This window comes from Dasypus novemcinctus, chromosome 9, assembly GCF_030445035.2.
Source record: "Dasypus novemcinctus isolate mDasNov1 chromosome 9, mDasNov1.1.hap2, whole genome shotgun sequence".
NCBI classification, from domain to species: domain Eukaryota; kingdom Metazoa; phylum Chordata; class Mammalia; order Cingulata; family Dasypodidae; genus Dasypus; species Dasypus novemcinctus.
The window spans coordinates 131,938,749-131,957,537 of NC_080681.1; the positions used below are offsets into that span (position 1 = coordinate 131,938,749).

The following is an 18,789-nucleotide window of genomic DNA, read 5'->3' on the forward strand; positions in this document are numbered from 1 at the left end:
TAAAGAGAAAGAACCCTCCACAGAATGAATTCTTGCATTCTTTATCCTTCCATCACTGTATTGATTCTTTAAAAAATAAAAAGCAAACAAACTAAAAAAAAGATTTGATCAGTCACTTCACCTAGGAGATGTATGGACAGCAAATAAGCACATCATTAGGCGTTAGGAAAATTCCAGTCAAAACCATAATGAGAGGGGAAGCAGATGTAGCTCCAGCAGTTGGGCACCCGGGTCCCGGGTTCAGTTCCCCGTGCCTCCTAAAGAAGATGAGCGGACACTGCAATGAACAGATGCTGCAGACACTGCAGATGCTGCAACCAGTAGACGCTGCAACCAGCAGATGCCACAGCCAGTGGGGAGCGCCTCCCATGTGGGAGGTCCTGGGTTTGGTTCCCGGTGCCTCCTAGAGAAGATGAGCAGACACAGCAAGCAAACAAAAAGCAGACAGATGAGGGACCCATCTCAGGGAGGAGTGTTAAATAAATCTTAAAAAAAAAAAAAACTGCAACAAGATGCCACTATACACCTATCCGAATGTCTAAAGAGTCGGCCCACACCAAGCATGGTCGCAATGGGGAGCAACCAGGACTGTCATCCACTGCTGGTGGAAATGAAAATTTGTTCAACCATACTGGAAAACAGTTTGGCAGTTTCAAAAAAAAAGGTAAACATACACCTATGATATGCTCCTGCCATTTCATTCCTAGGTATTTATCCAAGAAAAAAGAAAACATTTGTCCATACAAAGACTTGTATGCAAATATTCACAAGAGTTGGTATTAATCCAAATGTCCATCAGCAGGTGAATGGATAAACAAATTGTGTATATCCAGCGATGGTGTACACTGCTCATCTACAAAAAGAAAGAATGGGGAACAGGTGCAGCTCAGTGGTTGGGCACCTGCTTCCCATACACAAGGTCCTGGGTTCAATCCCTAGTGCCTCCTAAAAAAAACAACAATGAAAGTACAAAGTAAAAAGAAAGAACGACTGGTATGTGCAACAACGTAGGTAAACCTCAAAAATCTAGGTTACTGTGTGTTAATGGACAATGTACTCGCTTGTATCATATCAATGACTACATACTATTTGCTTCCAAATATGAAAAATTCTAGAAAATTGAAACCAATCTACAGTGGCAGAAAGACGAATGGCTGCCTTGGGAGTAGGAAACTTTGGGGAAGATAGTTCACTGTTGATTGTGGTGGCGGTTTCCCAGGCATATACACCGGTAAATACCTAGCAAACTGTACACTTTGAATATGTGCAATATTGTATGTTAATTACACAAGAACTATTAAAATTATTTTTAGAAAGAAAAAGGAAAACAGCCCACAATCTGTGTAAAGCATTTAGGACTGTATGGGGCAGGATTGCTCTATTTTTGAGAGCAGATCAAGGGCTTGAAGGGGAGGGGACTACATGGCTTCAGAAAAGAGGCAACCCCCGAGGAATAGTCTCCATCTTCCCGTCCTGGGTGGGAGAGGCAGGGACCTCGAGAGCTCCCCCACTCTTGGGCCCAGTAGTGCTCTGCTGCCCTCTAGTGGTCCCAATGCTAGAGGGACACAGACGGCTGAATCCCTCATTGGCTCTCACCGTGGAATCCTCCTTCATTGGCACTCCCCCCTCTCCCCGGCTCCATCCTTCCATCCACCCACCCATCCTTCCTTCCATCTATCCTTCCTTCCTTCCTTTCTTCCATCCATCCATCCATCCACCCACCCACCCATCCATCTATCCATCCACCCATCCACCCACCCACCCATCCATCCATCCACCCATCCACCCACCCACCCATCCATCCATCCCTCCTTTCTTCCGTCCATCCATCTATCCATCCATCCACCCATCCACCCACCCATCTGTGTATTCATCCATCCATTCTTTCTTTGATCCATCCATCCTTCCTTTCTTCCATCCACCTATCCATCCATCCATCCATCCATCCATCCATCCCTCGTCTACCACTTGTGCCCACTGCCTCAGGTGCTGGTCTCCACAAACACTTAAGGACTCCATTGTGGAGCCAGGTTGTCAAGTTGACATATTCTTCCTCCCTGGATTGGGAGGTGCTGCTATGCCTGATGCATGACAGCCCTGCCTGGTGTCCTCGACCTGCAGTATACATCCCCTCTTTTCTCTCTGCTGCTGAGAAGGTCCTCAGTGAGGCTGGGAGTGGAGGAAAGGGCTTCCTTCTGAAGCCTCGGGATAGCTCCAGCGGCAGCTCATCTTCAAAGCCCTGCTCAGTCCTCACGGGGCCCATGGTGAGATGCTTTCTCACCACGGTGAGACACTGCCACCACTGAGCCCACCAGCTGCCACCAGCCCCCTTCCACAGCCTTTGAACTGGCCTCCCTGCCTCCTCTCCAACTCCTCCATTCTCTTCCACAGGGCAGCCGGGGCAGTCGGATAAACACCTGCATCAGGTCATGCCAGTCACTGCCCCCAAGCCTCAGAAATCTTCTCATGCCGTGAGAGGCAATGCCCCTGTAGACACACAAGGGACTGTGGCCTCCAGAAATAGACTGGCATAGGTGGGTCACCACGTGCACCTGGCTAAGTCGGCCCTGCATGTCTTTTTTTTTTTTTTCAGATTTATTTATTTATCTCTCCCTCCCCCACATTGTCTGCTCTTTGTGTCCATTTACTGTGTGTTCTTCTGTAACTACTTGTCTTCTCTTTAGGTGGCACCAGGAACCGATTCTGGGATCTTTTGGAGTGGGAGAGAAGCACTCAATCTCTTGTGTTACCTCAGCCTCCTGGTCTGCTGTGTCTCTTATTGTCTCTCCTCTGTGTCTCTTTGTTGTGTCATCTTGCTGCTCCAGCTCTCCACTTGGGCCAGCTTGCCACGCGGGCCAGCACTCGTGCGTGGGCCAGCTCTCCACTTGGGCCAGCTCTCTGCTCAGGTCAGCTTGCCATGTGGGCCAGCTTGCCTTTACCAGGAGGCCCCAGGAATTGAACCCTGGACCTTCCATATGGTAGGTAGGAGCCCAATCACTTGAGCCACAGCTGCTTCCCATCCTGCATGCCTTTACTGCACATGGTGCTGGCTTGATTGGGCATCTTCCTGGGAACAAGATAGTTTCACGTGACTCTTACCACCCTCCATTTGCAAAAATCAATACCAGGTGATTGATCTAAATGTAAAAAGTAAAGCAATAAACCTTTCAGGAAAAACATACAAGAATATCTTCAGGATTTGGGAATAGCCAAAGATTTCTTTAAAAGGACAGAAAATGTGCTAGCCATTAAGTAAATTTTATATAAACTGGACTACATTAAAATTCAGAACTTCTGCTCATTGAAAGGCACTGTTAAGAGGGTGAAAAGGCAAGGCAGAGAAAGAGAAGAAATCCACAGTGCTAATATTCAATAAAGAACTCTCCTCCAGAATAGATAACAAAGCCCTACAAATCAATAAGAAAAAAGGTAGACAACCCCATAGAAAATCAGTAAAAGCACTGAACACATACTTCACAAAGGAAGACACGCAAATGGCCAGTCCTTCATTATTATTATAGAAATGTGCATTCTCCCACCTCGGAGGCACCAGAACGCCCAAAAGGGAAGATCCTGCCAGCCAGGCGTCAGCGAGGACACAGGGCGCAGAGACCCCGGCAGCAGCCACGGCATGTGCCTCTGCATGATGGCGTTGGAGAGCTGTGGGGCAGCCGCTGCTAGAGCGCTGCAAACACGTGTCCTTTCTGGAACGGGCACGTGTTTGTCTGAGGGAATGCTGGAGGGGACTCCGAGGGTCTCTGTCACAGACCCTAACTGGAAGCCACCCCGACTCCCTCCAGGGGAGCGTAGAGTGCTCGCAGCAGTGCGAGGACAACCACGCTCTCAGGACAGCAGCCCCCAAACACCCTGAGGCCTGGAGAGGGCCGAGGGCTCCGGCCAGGCCACGTGCCTGCCCTGGGCAGTGGGTGGTGGCTGTACACGCGTGCTGCTTTCGGGGACCTCGCCCAGCTGCCTCTGCGCTGTGCGCCTTCCTGCAGGTCTATGACACGCACGGCGTCCTGGAAAATGAAAGCCAAGTCTTGCCGGCGGTTCCTGCTCGCACCGCCTCCCTCCGTTCCCCACCTCACTGCAGCCCTCCATAGCGTCCCCCAGGTCCCAGCTCTGTCCTTTCCAACTCAGCTCTGCTGCCTGCTGCCGCCTCTTAGAGCAGGTGCCAGAAATGTTCTTGTTAACCTGCTTGGACACCTGTTGTCTGACTCCCCAGCTTCCTCCACTTGCCCCCAAGCCAGGTGTGGCAGCAGGTATGTGTCACAGTGATCTGCCTGGGGTGGGCAGCATGCCCCTCCAAGAACAGGACTGCCCAGAGGTTCTGGAAGGCAGTGGTAGGCGGAGTGGGGCCTCTGCTCCTAGCACTGCCAGTCCACACGGGCCCACCCGTGCAGCCTGGAGCTTGGACCTGGGTCTGCCACCTGCTAGCTGGGTGGCCTAGAGCAGGTTACTCACCCTCTCTGTGCTCACCAGGAAAGGGCCTCTGGGCACTGTCTCTTGGGAGAGCTGAATTGATGGAGAAGTGTGGGGCGAGGGGGTGGCCCCCATCTTCTGCTCTCTGGGCGCTTTGCAGAGGCCACACTGTGCCCCCCTCAGTGCACGGGGGGGCTTCGCCTGGGGAGGCAGCAGCAGGCGCCGAGGGGGTCCACCTGTCTGGGGGAGCCTGGGTGAGGCTGGGCAGGAGGGGTGCTTAACCCATCTTCCTTGTCCAGTCCTGTTTGGGGGGACCTCCACTGAGAATGCTCAGTGCCCCTCAGAGGCTCACGGGAGGGGTCAAGTGAACCCCTTGAGGTTGGATGAAGGGGGCTACCTCCAAAGCCTCTGGGAACATTCTGGAACCCAGCATCTGCCCACCTCCTTGCTCTCTAACTTCCTTGGACCTGGGCTGTTCTTGGGGGGCCACGGCAGGCAGTGCTGAGGCTTGAAAGCAGAGGGGGTCACTTGCAGGGAGCAAGGAGACAGAAATGGAAGGGCTGGGGGTGGCGGCAGCCCCTGCAGCCCGAGGTCGCTGGTCAGCGTGGCGCACCTGTGCCAGCGGCCACACTGGGAAGAGCCCGTCCTGCAGCTGGCGGCTCTTCAAATGCCGGCTATTTGTGGCCTGGGCTTGCTGGCCGGCAGCAGGCCCCACGTGAACTGCTTGGACGGGGTATTTTGGGCGGTGGGGGTGGGGCCTGTGGGTGCACCCACACCATGCCGTCCTGGGACTGGCCGCACGCACGCCCTGCTCTGCTGCCCCTGCCTGGCTGCCGGGTCCCAGGTAGGGCTTGGCCGGGCCCTCCTTCCCATCCACGGGGGTCCCAAGGGTGGGGAGCTCCCTCAGAGACCATCCGGGGGCTGGAGAGGAGGTCAGCGCGGAGGAAGCCACGGTGCCTTGGTCTCCAGCCGTTTCTGTCTCATACTGGCTGACCAGAGGGACACCCACACCCATCCCGTTGGTGGCTGACCCCACGCCCCTGCACCCACCTGGTGGTGACTGAACGAAGGCCAGAGGGAAGCCCCCGCAGGGTCCAGAAGCTACACGTGCTCGGCCAGCTGGGTCACCTTGGGTTGGCCAAGGTGGGACAGAGGGAGGGCAGCGCCCTGGGCCTCTGGGCAGGCCTGGGTTGGGGCCACAGTTCTGAGGGAGGCCCCAGAGGGCCGCCGGGGTTCCATCCTGTGCCCGCCTCACCCAGGCTGGAGAGAGGTCCTGTGAGTTCTCCCTGTTGGCCCCTTGGTCAGCCCTGACCGGCAGCAGTGTGACCTTGAGATCAGGGGAAGCCCAGTGGCGGGGACCCTCCTGGCTCAGCCTGTCCTCGCCAAAGCTGGTGGAAGGTCAGCGTTGAGGGCTGGGCACCTGCTGGACACCGCGGCCCCTCCCCCGTGGCCAGCTGCCCCCACAGACTAGCCCAGTGGGTGGTCCTTGGCTGAACAGAAAGGCCTCGAGGAGCCCTCTCTCTCGAGGGCACTGCCCCAGCCCAAAGCACATCTGACTTCACAGATGTACCACCAGGGCCCCTGGCTTGGGGTCTGTTTGGAAATGCGAGGGTGGCCTGAGGGTTTTCCAACCCAGAGAAGCCCCTCCTCTGTGCTCCTTGCTCTGCTTTCTTTCAGGGTGGAGATGGGGCGCAGGCACCCCAGCCAGGGCTGTGGGCGCCCCAGGGAGCAGGTGGGGAGGCGGCAGAGCGTGCCAGCTGCTGCCCTGGGCCTGGGTCTGTGACTGCCCTGTCCCTGGCTCTGCGGCCCCCCCCAGGCCTCTGTGACCCCACATGGAAAACTTTGAGTACAGTGTCCAGCTGAGTGACCAGGACTGGGCCGAGTTCTCCGCTGCCACTGACGAGTGTGGCCTCCTGCAGGCTGGCCTGGCCTCTGGGGATGAACTCCTGTCCAGTGACATTGACCAAGGGGACAGCAGTGGCAGCAGCCCCCCCAGGCCCCCGCCTCCCCCTGGGCAGCCGGCTCCAGGGGGGTGGGGCTGCCCGGGCTGTGAGGAGGAGGGCACGGACGCCCGGCCACAGGCCAGTGGGTTGCTATGTGAGCCTGTCCTGGCCCTCGGGGCCGGTCAGCAGACACCCAGCACGTCCACACGGTCAGGAGCCCGGCAGCCCTGCGGCTTCAGCCCTCCCAGCCAGTCTGCGTCCCTCTCGGAGCCAGCTTCTTCCAGAGCCGAGATGCAGAGGCTTCTGCAGGGGCCAGCTCCCCAGGGCCCTGCCCCTAGCCCACCTGGTGAGCCCCCTCCACGCCCCGAGCCCCTAGGCCACAGTGCCGCCTCCCAGGGGCCCCCCAGCAGCCCTGGAACCACCGCGCGGAGCCCCAGCAGGAAGAAGAGGCGCGCAGCGGGTGCCAAGGGGGGTGGGCAGGCAGGAGCGCCGGCCCCTGTGCCCCCTCGGCCGGCCTCTCCCCTGCTTCCGGAGGCCAGGCCTGGGGAAGGCCTCGGCTTGGCTGGGTCCATGGCCCTGCCTCCAGCTGCCGTCCTGGGGAAGGGCCTTGCAGTAGCAACGGTGGAGCCAGAGGCAGGGGCCAGGCCAGACGAGCCAGCGCCAGCCTCCGCACAAGCCCCTAGTACCACGCAGGTGCTCCAGCAGGGGCCAGGTTTGGACTTGTCTCCACCTGTCCCCACGACTGAGCAAGGCACAGACCTCTTCAGGGTGACCCCTGGAGCTGAGCTACACACAGTGTCTGGACCTGCTCGGGAGGCTCAACCCCAGGGGGCTCTGTCTTCACCCATCTCCCAGCCTCAACCCAAAGTTGCTCTGTCTACACCCTGCTCCAAGCCTCAACCTGAGGATGCTCTGTCTACACCCTGCTCCAAGCCTCAACGTGAGGTTGCTCTGTCTAAACCCTGCTCCAAGCCTCAACCTGAGGTTGCTCTGTCTACACTTGACTCCAAGCCTCAACCTGAAGTTGCTCTGTCTACACCCTGCTCCAAGCCTCAACCTGAGGTTGATCCATCTACACTTAACTCTAAGCCTCAACTCAGCGTGGCTCTGTCTACACCCAGCTGCAAGCCTAATCCAGACATGGGCCTGTCTACACCCATCCCAGTGGACAAGCCAGATGTGGATTCTACTGCCCCTGCCTCAAAGGCTAGCCCACACACAGTGGGGTCGCTCCCGGCTCCCCAGGCTGCATCTGAGCTGGGAGAGCCTGTACCTGCCCGGACGGTTGAGCTGGGTGGGAGCTCTCCTCTGTCTTCACGGGGGCACCAAGAGGAGCCCAGAGGGGAGCCCCCCCTGGGCATCTGCCCGGCCGCCAAGAGGAAGAAGGTACGATTCTCTGTGGCTGAGCCTGGCTCCGAGGAGCTGGGGTCAGGAGGAGCCACGGTCCGGCCTGCGGGGGGCCGCGGGGGGCCTGGGGCCTGGGACGCTGTGGCTGTTGGGCCCCTGCAGCCTCGGCTCCTCAGGCAGCTGCCGCCCCCTGTCCCCTTGTCCCCGAGGGGCTCTCGGCCGGGGAGCCACTTTGCACTGACCCTCCCTGAGGCTTACGAGTTTTTATTCTGCGATACCATTGAAGAGGAGGCCGAAGAGGCCGAAGAGGACGTGGCCGGCCAGGCCCTGGCCAACGTCCAGTGGCCAGACACCTGTGAGTTCTTCTTCCAGGACTGCCGAGTCCAGGGGTCAAGGCCCCGTGGGGCTCGCTCCGCAGCCACAGGGCCCCTGCCTGAGGATCCCCAGCCCATTTCCATCCCCGAGGCCTATGAGCACTTCTTTGGGGAGGAGGGGCGGCCAGGGGGGCTGGAGCTGGCCAGCCCTCGCCAGCTGCAGGCCGCTGAGCCCCCCCAGTGGGCCCCCGTGCAAGTCAGGCCTGGATTCCTGCCCAAGCCCAGTCCAGCCACAGCTCAGGAGGCCGGCCCGGTGGTCAGGTGGTCAGGTGCGTATCAGGGCCCTGTGGTCTGTCCAGGTCCTGGGAACACACTGTCCAGGGAACCGAGCCAGGAGGGCTGTACAGGGGGGGCCCGGCTGGGCCTGTGGGGACAGGGCTGGACCCCAGGTCAGAGTTGCTGGAGGCCTGGTGGGGGACCAGCCCCGGTGGGAAGTGCAGCCCAGTGCAGGCTCAGCTCCCGGAGCCTGCTGTGCTCTGCCGGGGTGGGGTGGGAGCTCCCACCCGGCCAGGCGCCCAGCTGGACCTCACGTCACCTCTTGGAGATAGTCTACCAACCAGGGAGGTCGGCCCGGCTTGGCTGTGCCACGTGCCGCCCTGTCTGGAGGGCGCTCTCCCGGGGCAGATGCTGGGGCTGAGTGGAACACGCTGGAAGACAGTGGAAGCGCTTCCCTTTCCTAGGAGAGCCCCGGGGTCCCCTCGCCGCCTTCACCTTCAGCCAGGACGACATGTGTCTGGTGTTTGTGGCCTTTGCTACCTGGGCGGTGAGAACGTCAGACCTGCACACCCCAGACGCCTGGAAGACAGGTGTGTGGGCCTAGGGGAGGTGGCTGGAGTCAGAGCCCCGGGCAGCGGCCAGCGTCCCCTGCTGGGCCAGGGGGCGAGGGCTCAGGGGAGGTGGGGAGGCTGGAGCTCACGAGGCCCCGGCACTTCTCTTGCAGTCTTGTTGGCCAACATTGGAACCATCTCTGCCATCCGATACTTCCGCCGGCAGGTGGAGCGGGGGCGCCGCAGCCCCGGCCCGGGCCCCAGCCCCAGCAACTAGGGGTGCTGCCCCAGACGACGGAGGAGGCAGAGCGGGCGCAGGGCCCAGGACGAGCGCGCTGCCCTCCGGACCTCGCCCTGCGCTCTGTCTTCAAACGGTCAGGGGTCCAGGCAGGAGCCGGTGTCCTGGGTCCCGGTTCCTTCCAACGCCGAGGGTCCAGCCATTGACCAAAGCCAAGGCCCGGCTCCTCCCGTCCCTGGGAGGGGGGCGGTTCTGAAGGGGGGCAAGTGGGGGCTGAGCAGGCCAGTTAGTAGGCTCGCCAGGTTGAGCAAACGAGACTGCAGGGCGCCCAGTTCAATTTCCATTTCAGACGTGCACTATTTGGGCATACTTATGCTAAGAGATTGATACCTGAAATCAAATTTAAATTTTTTTTAGCAACCCTTGTTAGGATGGATGGGCAGGCGGGGGCTTTGGAAATTGGAGTGTCGGAAGCAGCGGCAAGGCCCAGCTGGAGATCTGGGCGGGGCAGAGTGAGGAGGCTGGGGGCCTCAGGCTGGGGCAGGGGTGTCCCCGGGACCCCTGCCCTGCTCACAGGAAGGTGGGGCTGGCAGGGCCGCTGAGGCCCTGGCCAAGGGCCCTCACAAAGGGCCTCCTCAGCATCCTGCCTGCGACAGTGAGGGTGCGGGAGGGGGGCCTCGAGGGGCGCGAGGAGGGGGGCGAGGAAGGGGGCCTCAAGGGGCGCGAGGAAGGGCCCCTGGAGGGGCGCGAGGAGGGGGGCCTCGAGGGGCACGAGGAGGGGGTGCCTCGAGGGGCGCGAGGAGGGGCCTCGAGGGTCGGAGGGGGGCCTCAAGGGGCGCGAGGGGGGGCCTCGAGGGGCATGAAGACAGGGGGGGTCTCGAGGGGTGTGAGGTGAGGGGGCCTCGAGGGCACGAGGAGGGAGGGGGTCTGTGGGCAGATCCTAGGTCCTGGGGATCCCCAGGCGGAGGAGCAGAGGCGGGACACAGGGATGGGGGGCGGGGCTGCCCGGTGGCCCGGGGCGGAGGACTCCGAGGTGGTGGAGGCGGGGGTGGGGCCTGCGGTGGGGCCGCCAGGCTGGGCGCAGAGTGGGCACCTGCGCGGGCCCCCAGGACGGCAGTGGGAACAGGTAGACACAGAGCACCAATAAAATCTCTTTCATCCTCATTTAGTGGCTGTCCATGTCTCCCAAGCGCCCACCCCCCTCACACGCCCAGGCCAGCCGTGGCCCTCCCGGTCTCCAGCCTCCTGACCGCTGACCCTCACACACCCTCACATCCGTCCATTCGCCCGCAGGTGGGCAGGGGGCACGGCCTTCGACCCCCCATTCCTTCTCGGGGGGCAGAGCTGAGGGACCCGCCTGCTGGGTGTCCCATCTCGATTCCACTCTGACCTGCAGTCCAGCCGCCAGCTGGGACACCCGGCCCTGCGGAGCCAGAGCCCAGCGGTGGGCCCTTCCCGGTCCTGAGGACCCCCACCCCGCACAGCCACATCCCGCCGGGATCTAACGGGGCTCCACGGGGAGGTGGAGGGACGGGTGGTGGGCCAGGCGTGACGCTGGCAGGGCGACGTGGGGTCCTGAGCAGCGGCCCCTTCCCGGGGCCTCAGATCCACTGGCTCAGCTGCCCCTCAGCCTCGGGCGCGCCCAGCCGGGGCCACTTCTGGGGGGAGGGGGGCGCAGCCCTGTCCCAGACACGCTCTGGGCCTGCGCCCTTGCGCCGCCGCCTGGGGGAGCCACCACCTGTGGGAGGGCAGAGGTGGACGGCAGTCACGGGAAGTGGGCTGGGAGCCTGAGCCCACCCAGAGGGAGGCGGACCCCCACTCACCTGGGGGGGGTGGCAGGGGGTTGGGCAAGCCCTCTGTCGTAGGCGAGACCTGGGGGCCCCAAACCACAGCCTGAGAACCGGGGGTCCAGGCCGGCAGGGCCAGGGGAGGGACTCGGGGGCCAATCTGGGTTGCCAGGCCTGCCTCTGCCCTTCCTGCGGCCTCCGCTCCCAGGCCCCTTGCCCGCTCCCACCCGCCCCCTGCACTCCTCTGCCCGTCTCCCTGTGCCCCCTTCCTTGGTCCAGGCCCCAGCCCCCTGTTGCCCCGTTGTGGTCACTCCTGCTCCTGCAGGCCCTGGGAGACCCCTGCTCCACTGCCCGCTCCCCCCCAAGCCTCACGTCAGGCCAGGCCGGGGGTCGCTACTCACAAGTGGAGGGGACTTGGGCGGCTGTGGTCTCCAGCCCCTGCAGGAGCCTCTGTGCCTCTGAGCGGCTCCCTTGGGAAGCAAGCCAGGGTCCGGGGGGCTGGGAGGGCCGGCGCTGGGGTCGGAGACAGGCACAGACACAGGGACGGAGGGGAAGGCGCCCAAGGGCCCCCGGCCGGGCGAGCCACGCAGAGCACTGAGGAACTGGCAGGACGGCGTTGGCGGCCGAGGCCTGGGAACCCCCCAACTCCCCTCTCCGCAGGCTGCCCGCTCACCCCAGACCTCAGGCTGCAGGCACCGCCCTAACCCCAGCTGCGGGCCTGTCCCAGCCCTCCTCTCACCTCCTCCAGGCCCTGGACCTCTGTGAGCTTGTGGCGGGAGGTGGCGGGGGGTGTGTAGGGGTCGGCATAGAGTGGGGAGTGCGGGGTCTCCGGAGTGTCATCTGGGGTTTCCCGGCCCCCCTCCAGGCTCAGCCTGCTCAGCTGCGGAGGGCGCCAGGGGGACCGTTGGCCTCACGCTCTGCCCGGCCAGGGAGAGGGAGGGGGACAGAGCTGCAGGCACAGAGCTGCGGTCAGCTGGGGACCCACCTTGGTCAGGTCCAGGTCCAGGTGCAGAGGGGGTGCTGGGCGGGGCCTCTCGCCCCGGGCCTTGCTTCTGGGTGACCGTCCGCTGCCCGCACGTTTCAGCTCCGACCTCCGCTGGCTGATGCTGGCGCAGCCGGGGTGGGCTTGATCCTGTGGGGACCAAGGACCTTCCGGGATGTCCCCCCACAGCCCTGAGGCTGCACAGACCCCCCCATGCCAAGGAGACAGGGTCCAGGCGCAGAGTGGAGGTGGACGTGCTCAGTAGCCACACTCGGCTGGTGGCACCCCCAGCGTACTCACAGGTCCAGGCCGGGCGGGGCAGCCTGCGGTGGAGTCCGGCAGGGAGCGGCTAGTGTGGGTGGCCGGGGGCGCCGGGCACCCAGAGCTGGTCCTTCCATCCGAGGAGAGCGAGCCGCAGCCACTGCCCGCGAACTGAGCAGCCACAGGGTGAGCTGGCTCTGGGCCCCTTCCCCTGCCCGCCCCTGCCCAGACACCCCCTGTGCTGCCCGTTTTTGTCCTGCCAGGGGCCTGAGCCCGGGGGCTGCCCTGGGGGTGCCCACTGCCCCTGCCGACCCCCTTACCAGGAAGCTCTCTGGGCTGCTGCCCCTGAGGGGGACGGCGCGCAGACAGCGAAGCCAGTGACGGCAGTCCTCCCAGCTGGCGCAGAGCACGCGGATGGTGTGGATGAGGGGGCCTGCACACGGGTGCTGTGAGCTGCAGGCCCGGGGGGGTGTGTCCTCCCAGGGCCGGGCAGGATGTGAGGGGCCGGGGTCAGGGCTCGGCTCACCTTCGATCAGGAAAGAGCAGCCCTGCTTCTCTTCCGGGTGGATGCGGACTGCGCCGAGCGGGAGCTCCCCCTGTCGGACGCGGGCGCCGCGCAGACACCTCAGTGGGGAGGCCCCCCCGCCCCGCCCCCGCACGCCCTCCAGAGCACAGCAGGTGTGCGCGTGGGTGAGGGTGCCGCGGCTCTCCGAGGAGACCAAGCAGGTGGAGGCCCGTGCAGCAGAGCGCAAGGCAGGCCCGAACGGCCGAAATGCTGGCCGAGAGCGCCCACGTCTGTCCTGGGGGCTTCCAAACCCCTGCCTCGTTTCTGTGTCCATACCCCAGACGTGTCCCCAGAGGACAAGTGTGTGCATCATGCACACGCACACACGGGCACATACAGAAACATGCACGGGGCGACAGATGGAGGCACCCGGTGACGAGCCTCAGGGCACGAGAGCGAGAGGGCAGCCAGGTGCCCCGGGGAGGCAGGGGCTGGGACTCCAGGTCCCCTAGGACCACGTGGGTGCCCGGGGCAGGGCTCCTCCTCCCCCGCCCGCCCCGTAACCAGGATGATGGGCAGTGCGGCTCCTTCCCCACAGGCCCTGAGATACAGGTTCCTCCCCAGTTGCTGCCCCTTCCCTCCCTGGGGGGGCCAGAGAGGGGGGCACCTTCAAGCAAAGTCCTTCTGGCTCCTCTGAGAAAACTGCCAGGGAGCTCAGGTACAGGACCAGGAGGCGGTCGTGCTGCTCCTGTGGGGCGGGGGGACACCAGGCGGCTGGCACCGGGGCATGCCCCCCCCCACGCCCTCCCCGCCCCTCCCCACCCGTCTTGCCCACCTGGGATGGCAGGTGCTGCAGCTTGACCCTGGAGGCGCAGATGGCCCTGCCCACCTCCTCACACCCTGACACTGTCCGCAGCTGCGTCGGCCCGCGCGGCAGGATGCAGGAGAGCTCGTCCCCTGGGGGCCCCTGCAAAGGTGGGGGTCAGGGGCCAGCCAAGGAGGTTGGTGGGTGAGGGGCAGGAGTCCCAGCACTGACCTGGGGGGGTGCCGAGTGGCAGTGCCGCAGCCCCCCGATGAGCGCCATCTGCTTCTCCAGGTGGTAGAGCCAGCAGCCCAGCTCGGCCTTGCTGGGGCACAGCACGAGGAGGGGGGCTGGCAGCGGGCCTGCGGGCAGGGGAGAGTGGGGGCACCTGGGTCTGCGAGCCCCGGAGGGCCTCACGGGGCGAGCCAGTGCCGACGGCTGCGGGGGGCACCTCGGCGCGGGGTGGGGCACATGGCTCCCCAGGGATGTGGTGGGTTTCCCAGGGGCGACTCCTTTCCCCCACCTGTGATCTGGAAAGCGTGCTCCTCTCTGGCCCCCTCCAGCGGGGAGACACTCAGCTCTGTCAGAGGTAACAGCCCCTGTGGGGCACAGGGGCAGAGGGGAGTGAGGACCGAGGGGCTGCCTGGGACCCTGTCCCCGAGGAGCTGCCGCCTCCCCTCTGCTGCTCACCACAGGCCCCCCTGCCCACCCTCCCCTCACTTGTAAGGTGAGTCCTTCGGAGCCGTGGGCCTGGAAGTAGAGGTGGGAGGGGAACAGCTCCAGGTAGCACTCACTGATGTCCTGGGGAGAACGGGCCACTGGTCTGAGGGTCTGGGGGATGCCAGAGGGGGACGCCAGCCCCCAAGAGCGCCCCGCGGTCAGCCCACCTGGCTGTGCTGGAAGCGCAGCTGGACTTTGGCGTAGTGCACGACCTTGCCCAGGTTCCTCACGGGGGCCCCCCACGGCCCCTGCTTGCATACTCGCAGGAGGGGCTGGTCCAGGTTTTCCCTCTGGTGTCCTCGGAGGTCCTGGGAAGGGCAGAGTCAGGGGGATGCCAGCAGCCCCAGCGCAGACCGAGAGCACCGAGCACTCACTCACAGGCTGTACTGTGCAACATACACACAGGCACACACATAGCCGCTTGTGCACGTTGAGGCGTATGTGTGCACCTATGACCACACACGCCCCATGACCATGTCTGCTGCACACACACATGCACACACAGCCCCTGATACACACACACAACACACGTGCACACACAACTCCCCATGGAGACACACGTACATGCATACTCACAGCTGTGGAACCACGTGGTTTGGACTCAAGTCTCAGCATCATTATTTCCTAAGCTGTGCAACCTTGGTTTGGTGACTTAACCTCTTGAGATCACGTCTCAAAAGAGGTCTGGGGGTGCTTAGGAGGATGAGGCTCAAAACCCTCCCATGTCTCCTGTGTACACTGGTGTGGCTTGGAACTGTGCGTACCCCTTTTATTCTTAAAGTTAATCCTTTCTTGTGGGTGTGAACCCATTGTAAGTAGGGCGTTTTGATGAGGCTACTTCAGTTGAGGCATGACCTAGGGGGGGTCTTAATCCTCTTACTGGAGTCGTTTATAAGAGAATGAAATTCAGTCAAAGAAAGAGAAAGCTACAGAAGCAAGAAGCTGAAAGCAATGAAACCCAGAAGAGATGGCAGAGCCCAGGAGACCCTGCCACGGGGCAGAGGAGTCTCCGATTGCCTGCTAGCCAGTCTTCGGGGAGAAAGCTTCGCCTGATGATGTCTTGGTTTGGATATTTTCATGGCCCCAGAAGTGCAAGCTTGTAAGCTAATAAATCTCCATTGTAAAAGCCAACCCATTTCTAGTGTATCACATTTCAGCAGCTCAGCCGACTAAAACTGTCTCATTCTAAAAAAAAAAAAATCCCTATTTATGCATTTCTAATTTCAAAGCTGCAAACAGAACCCCCCCTCCCAGACCATTTTAAGCTGTCCACATGATTTCAGTGGACACAATGTTGGGCAGAAATGTCCAGTAACCCTGGAGCCCATTGGCCACCCCTGACTCCAAGTCCCTCCTGGGCACAGTCCTGGGGCCTTCTGGGACCCCCTCTCCACTCCTCTCCCTCACACCAGACATACAGTCTCAGGGTCTCTGACCTCCTGCTCCCTCCATGTGGGGGGCTCAGCATAGAGCAAAGCTCATGGAAGGGACTTCACCTGAACAAAACCCTGAGGGGGAGGGAGGGGGGAAAGGGGGGATGGAGGGTGGGAAGGAAGGAGAGAGGGGAGGGAGGAGAGGGAAGAAGAAGGGGGAGGAAGGGGGAGGAAGGGAGGGAGGAGAGGGAAGGAAAGAGGAGAGGAGAGAGGAGAGGGAAGGAGGAGGGGGAGGGAGGGGGAGGACGGGAGGGAGGAGGGGGGAAGGATGGAGGAGGGAAAGGAGGAGAGGGAGGGGAGGAGGGGGAGGGAGAGGAGAGGGGGGCAGGGAGGGAAGGGGAGGGAGGGGGTGGGGGCGGGGAGCGTGGAGTTGGACAGGCGGGTGCTGACCAGGACAGGAGGGAGTGTGGTACTCAGGCACGGGGTCCCTGCTGCCGTGTGCTGGGCGGGGGACACGCTCCCTTTGGGGGCTGGAGGGGCTGCCTGGACGGGCAGCAGCACCCTGGCCCTGCCGAGCTGCCCTGGGACCAGCCGGGATGTGGACAGGCCCGGCTCCCCACGCCCTACCTCCAGGCGTGTTCCCACAGCCACACCCACACCCAGCGTGGGCGCCAAAGCCAGACCGGCCGTGAGAATTGGGCCACAGAGCCAGGTGCTGCGTGCAGCCAGCCGGCCTGGGCAGGAGCACCGTCCGCGCGGAAGCCGTCGCCGGGCCCACGGAACAGGACGCGGAATCCAGGCTCAGACCTGGCTGCGAAGCCCGTGGAACGACACTGGGCTCCACGTCTGGCCTGAGCTTGCCCAACTCGGGCCACCTTGCTGAGGCCGGACGTGCCTCGGCCCCCTTAAGTTACAGGCTCTGGCCAGGAAGACCCCACCAGGCCATGCGTCCAATCAGGGGCCTGGAGTGGGGATGGAGGTTGAGGCCTGGCCACCAGGAGGGACCCCTGGAGGCAGTGCTGAGCCACTGCGGGTGCCCAGGGCCTCGGAGGACCAGGAGGCATTGGGGGGCTCTCTGGCCGGCCACTGGGCACGGACAGGACAGACCCGCGGCGGAGGGCAGGGTCACGGCCAGGACCCCACGCCACCCTGTGCGGGTGGACACGGCCCGCTTCCCCACCCAGGTGACTGCCGCTTGGGGGTTCAGAGCCTCCAAGGGCTGCCCTGCTCTGGACAGGAAGCCCCTGTCCCAGCCTGGCTTGCCCGGCAGCTCCACCCACAGAATCCCAAGCCCCTGAGCTGGCACAGCCTCCCAGAAGGGAGCCAGGGGGACTGGGGGGGCGGGGTCCCTGACAGCCCTGCAGCCCCAGCTCCTTGTCAAGGCCCGTCGGGCACAGGGTGGGACGGGGCCACCGGCCCCTCTGCCTGTCCTTGGTGCCAGCCGACCCTTGGACCACAGGAGCTGGGTGGGAGCTGGTGGAGGACATTGGGGGGCCTGGAGGGTAAGAGGAGGCAGTAGGGTAGTAGGGGTAGTAGTGGGGGGAGTGGGGGACAGTGCAGGGTAGTGAGAAGGATACTGGGGGGGAATGAGGGGGAGCGGGGATACCGGGATGGGAAGGGGGCTTCTAGGGGGCAGGGGGGGGAGTGGGGGCAGAGGTGGGTAGGGGTATGTGACTCTTCCCAAGTGTGGCCTGGCCTGTGCTGGGGGGCCCTGCCAGGGTCCCTTCCTTGCTTGCTGGGGCCTCAGTTCTTCATCTGCGCAAGGAGGGCTTGAGAATGGGGGTGGGCAGTGGGGAGGAGCGCGCACATGACCACGGGGCCTTTGAGGTCACCCAGAGGAGGAGCCTGGAGGAGGCGAGGCCTTCCCTGGCGTCTGACTCCGAGTGATGAGTGACGGGGGTGGGGTGGGGGTGTGTTCACAGCCGTGCCCCAGCTCCCAGCCCCCAGCACGGCCGATGTCCACTCGCAGCAGCACCGAGACGAGTGCGCGTAGTCGCACACGCCTGCGGGACACTGCGCCCGGGCCCACACGGAGGAGCGCTGGCCCACCGGGCCGCGCGGAGCCCCAGGGGTGGGCGGTGAGGCCTCAGGGCGCCTCCCCGCCCGCCGGCCCGCCCCGCTCCCCACCTTCCCTGACTCAGCCCGCCCAGTTTCGCTCTGCCCAGACTTTCGGCCCGGGCGGGGCCGCGTCTGCTTCCTCACCTGCCTTCGGATGGGGCTCCCGGGACTGGCGGGAGGCAGCTGGGGAGCCCTGAGCTGCCGGCGGCTCTAACACACATCACACGCCACGCACTAGCACGCCCGCCTCAACACGCACACGTGGGGCCACGCCCGCGGGGACGCGGCGCCAGCCCCCGGCCAGGCTGCGGCCACAGATGCCTCACCGAGCCCGGGATGTAGTGCAGGATCCTGTCCGCCGCGGCGCCCGCGTCGGGACCGGCCTCTGTGCCGAACAGGCCGGCCAGCTTCCTCGAGCTGTCCTCTCTGGGGACAAGGGAAGGAGGGCTCACGGCCGGGCCCCAGCCCCACCTGGCGCTGCCCGAGGGAGGAGGGGAGCCCCTGTGCCCGGCACGCCCGCCCCACCTGCTGCCCTTCAGCGAGGGCTTCCTGGAGAAGGAGGCCCGGAGCCTCCGGGGGGCCTGTGGGACGCAGTGGCTGTTCCCCATGGGTGCCGGCGCCGGGCTGGGCAAGCCCAGCGCCTCAGCGCATCCCCGTCCTGACGGGCCGCCCCACACCCTCCCACCGGCGGGTGGGACTCTGGGGACCCCGCCCCACGGCCAAGGGCGGGCGAGGGTGGAGCCCGTCCCGGTGGGACCTGGCCCTCCTGGGCCTCCCTCTTCCCTGCCCGGCACTACGCGACGGCAGGTCAGCTGGGGGCAGGCGAGGGACAAGAGGCGCCCCTCTTTTGGGCTGTGCGTGGCTCAAGGTGCAGCCTGGGGGTGCTGGGGCCGCAGGAGTCGGGGTGCCTGAGCCAGACCTGCACACGTCCTGTTTCCACCCAAACCGTCTGAGTCACCGGTGACCGTGCGCGCCCCCAGCTGCTGAAGCAGAAGTCCGCACGTCAGAGACGGGGAGGCGGCCCGGCCGGCTGGACGAGCTGGGGGGTGGGGGTGGGGGAGCCCCGCAGCGACAACAGGGTGGGAACAGGGTTAGGGTCCTCCCCCTGGGCCTCGGGCGCGTCTCTCGGCCCCTCGCCAGACCTTCCCCCAGCAGCTGCCCCCACAGGCCGGCCCCAAGGACGGGCTGTGGTCTGCAAGGCTAAAGGACA

At 63.6% G+C, this 18,789-nt stretch overlaps 2 protein-coding genes across 5 annotated transcripts; one reads left to right on the forward strand and one right to left on the reverse strand.

Moving 5' to 3' along the window:
- The first annotated feature begins 5,158 nt into the window (after positions 1 to 5,158).
- PERM1 (PPARGC1 and ESRR induced regulator, muscle 1) lies at positions 5,159 to 10,259 on the forward strand. 2 transcript variants are annotated; one of them, XM_004483082.4, is made up of 4 exons: positions 5,159 to 5,266; positions 6,100 to 8,355; positions 8,767 to 8,892; positions 9,027 to 10,259. In XM_004483082.4, the coding sequence occupies exons 2-4, from the start codon at positions 6,255 to 6,257 to the stop codon at positions 9,128 to 9,130; spliced, it is 2,331 nt and encodes a 776-aa protein (XP_004483139.2). In that variant the 5' UTR covers positions 5,159 to 5,266; positions 6,100 to 6,254; the 3' UTR covers positions 9,131 to 10,259. The 2 variants fall into 2 exon arrangements, with proteins under 2 accessions (XP_004483139.2, XP_012376862.2); XM_012521408.3 differs by having other exon boundaries at positions 5,160 to 5,266; positions 6,239 to 8,355.
- On the reverse strand, positions 10,241 to 18,758 carry PLEKHN1 (pleckstrin homology domain containing N1). Of its 3 annotated transcripts, XM_058304710.1 has the most exons (15): positions 17,906 to 18,758; positions 14,316 to 14,456; positions 14,149 to 14,229; positions 13,952 to 14,027; positions 13,663 to 13,790; positions 13,462 to 13,593; positions 13,294 to 13,374; positions 12,648 to 12,717; positions 12,442 to 12,554; positions 12,161 to 12,292; positions 11,864 to 12,010; positions 11,618 to 11,758; positions 11,280 to 11,480; positions 10,915 to 10,963; positions 10,241 to 10,829 (listed from the first exon to the last, which is right to left on the reverse strand). In XM_058304710.1, exons 1-15 carry the CDS (start codon positions 18,185 to 18,187, stop codon positions 10,693 to 10,695), a joined length of 1,911 nt encoding a protein of 636 aa, XP_058160693.1. In that variant the 5' UTR covers positions 18,188 to 18,758; the 3' UTR covers positions 10,241 to 10,692. The 3 variants fall into 3 exon arrangements, with proteins under 3 accessions (XP_058160693.1, XP_058160694.1, XP_058160695.1); XM_058304711.1 differs by lacking the exon at positions 12,161 to 12,292; XM_058304712.1 differs by lacking the exon at positions 11,618 to 11,758.
- Positions 18,759 to 18,789: the final 31 nt, after the last annotated feature.

Excerpts from the sequence above, each read along its gene's own strand:
- PERM1 (XM_004483082.4), top strand. The coding sequence starts at position 6,255 with ATGGAAAACTTTGAGTACAGTGTCCAGCTGAGTGACCAGGACTGGGCC. Across the intron at positions 8,356-8,766 it reads CCCGGTGGTCAGGTGGTCAG|GAGAGCCCCGGGGTCCCCTC; the intron begins GTGCGTATCAGG and ends TCCCTTTCCTAG. Across the intron at positions 8,893-9,026 it reads CCCAGACGCCTGGAAGACAG|TCTTGTTGGCCAACATTGGA; the intron begins GTGTGTGGGCCT and ends CTTCTCTTGCAG.
- PLEKHN1 (XM_058304710.1), bottom strand. The coding sequence starts at position 18,187 with ATGGGGAACAGCCACTGCGTCCCACAGGCCCCCCGGAGGCTCCGGGCC. Across the intron at positions 14,028-14,148 it reads CCGAAGGACTCACCTTACAA|GGGCTGTTACCTCTGACAGA; the intron begins GTGAGGGGAGGG and ends TGTGCCCCACAG. Across the intron at positions 12,555-12,647 it reads CTGCTCTTTCCTGATCGAAG|GCCCCCTCATCCACACCATC; the intron begins GTGAGCCGAGCC and ends ACCCGTGTGCAG.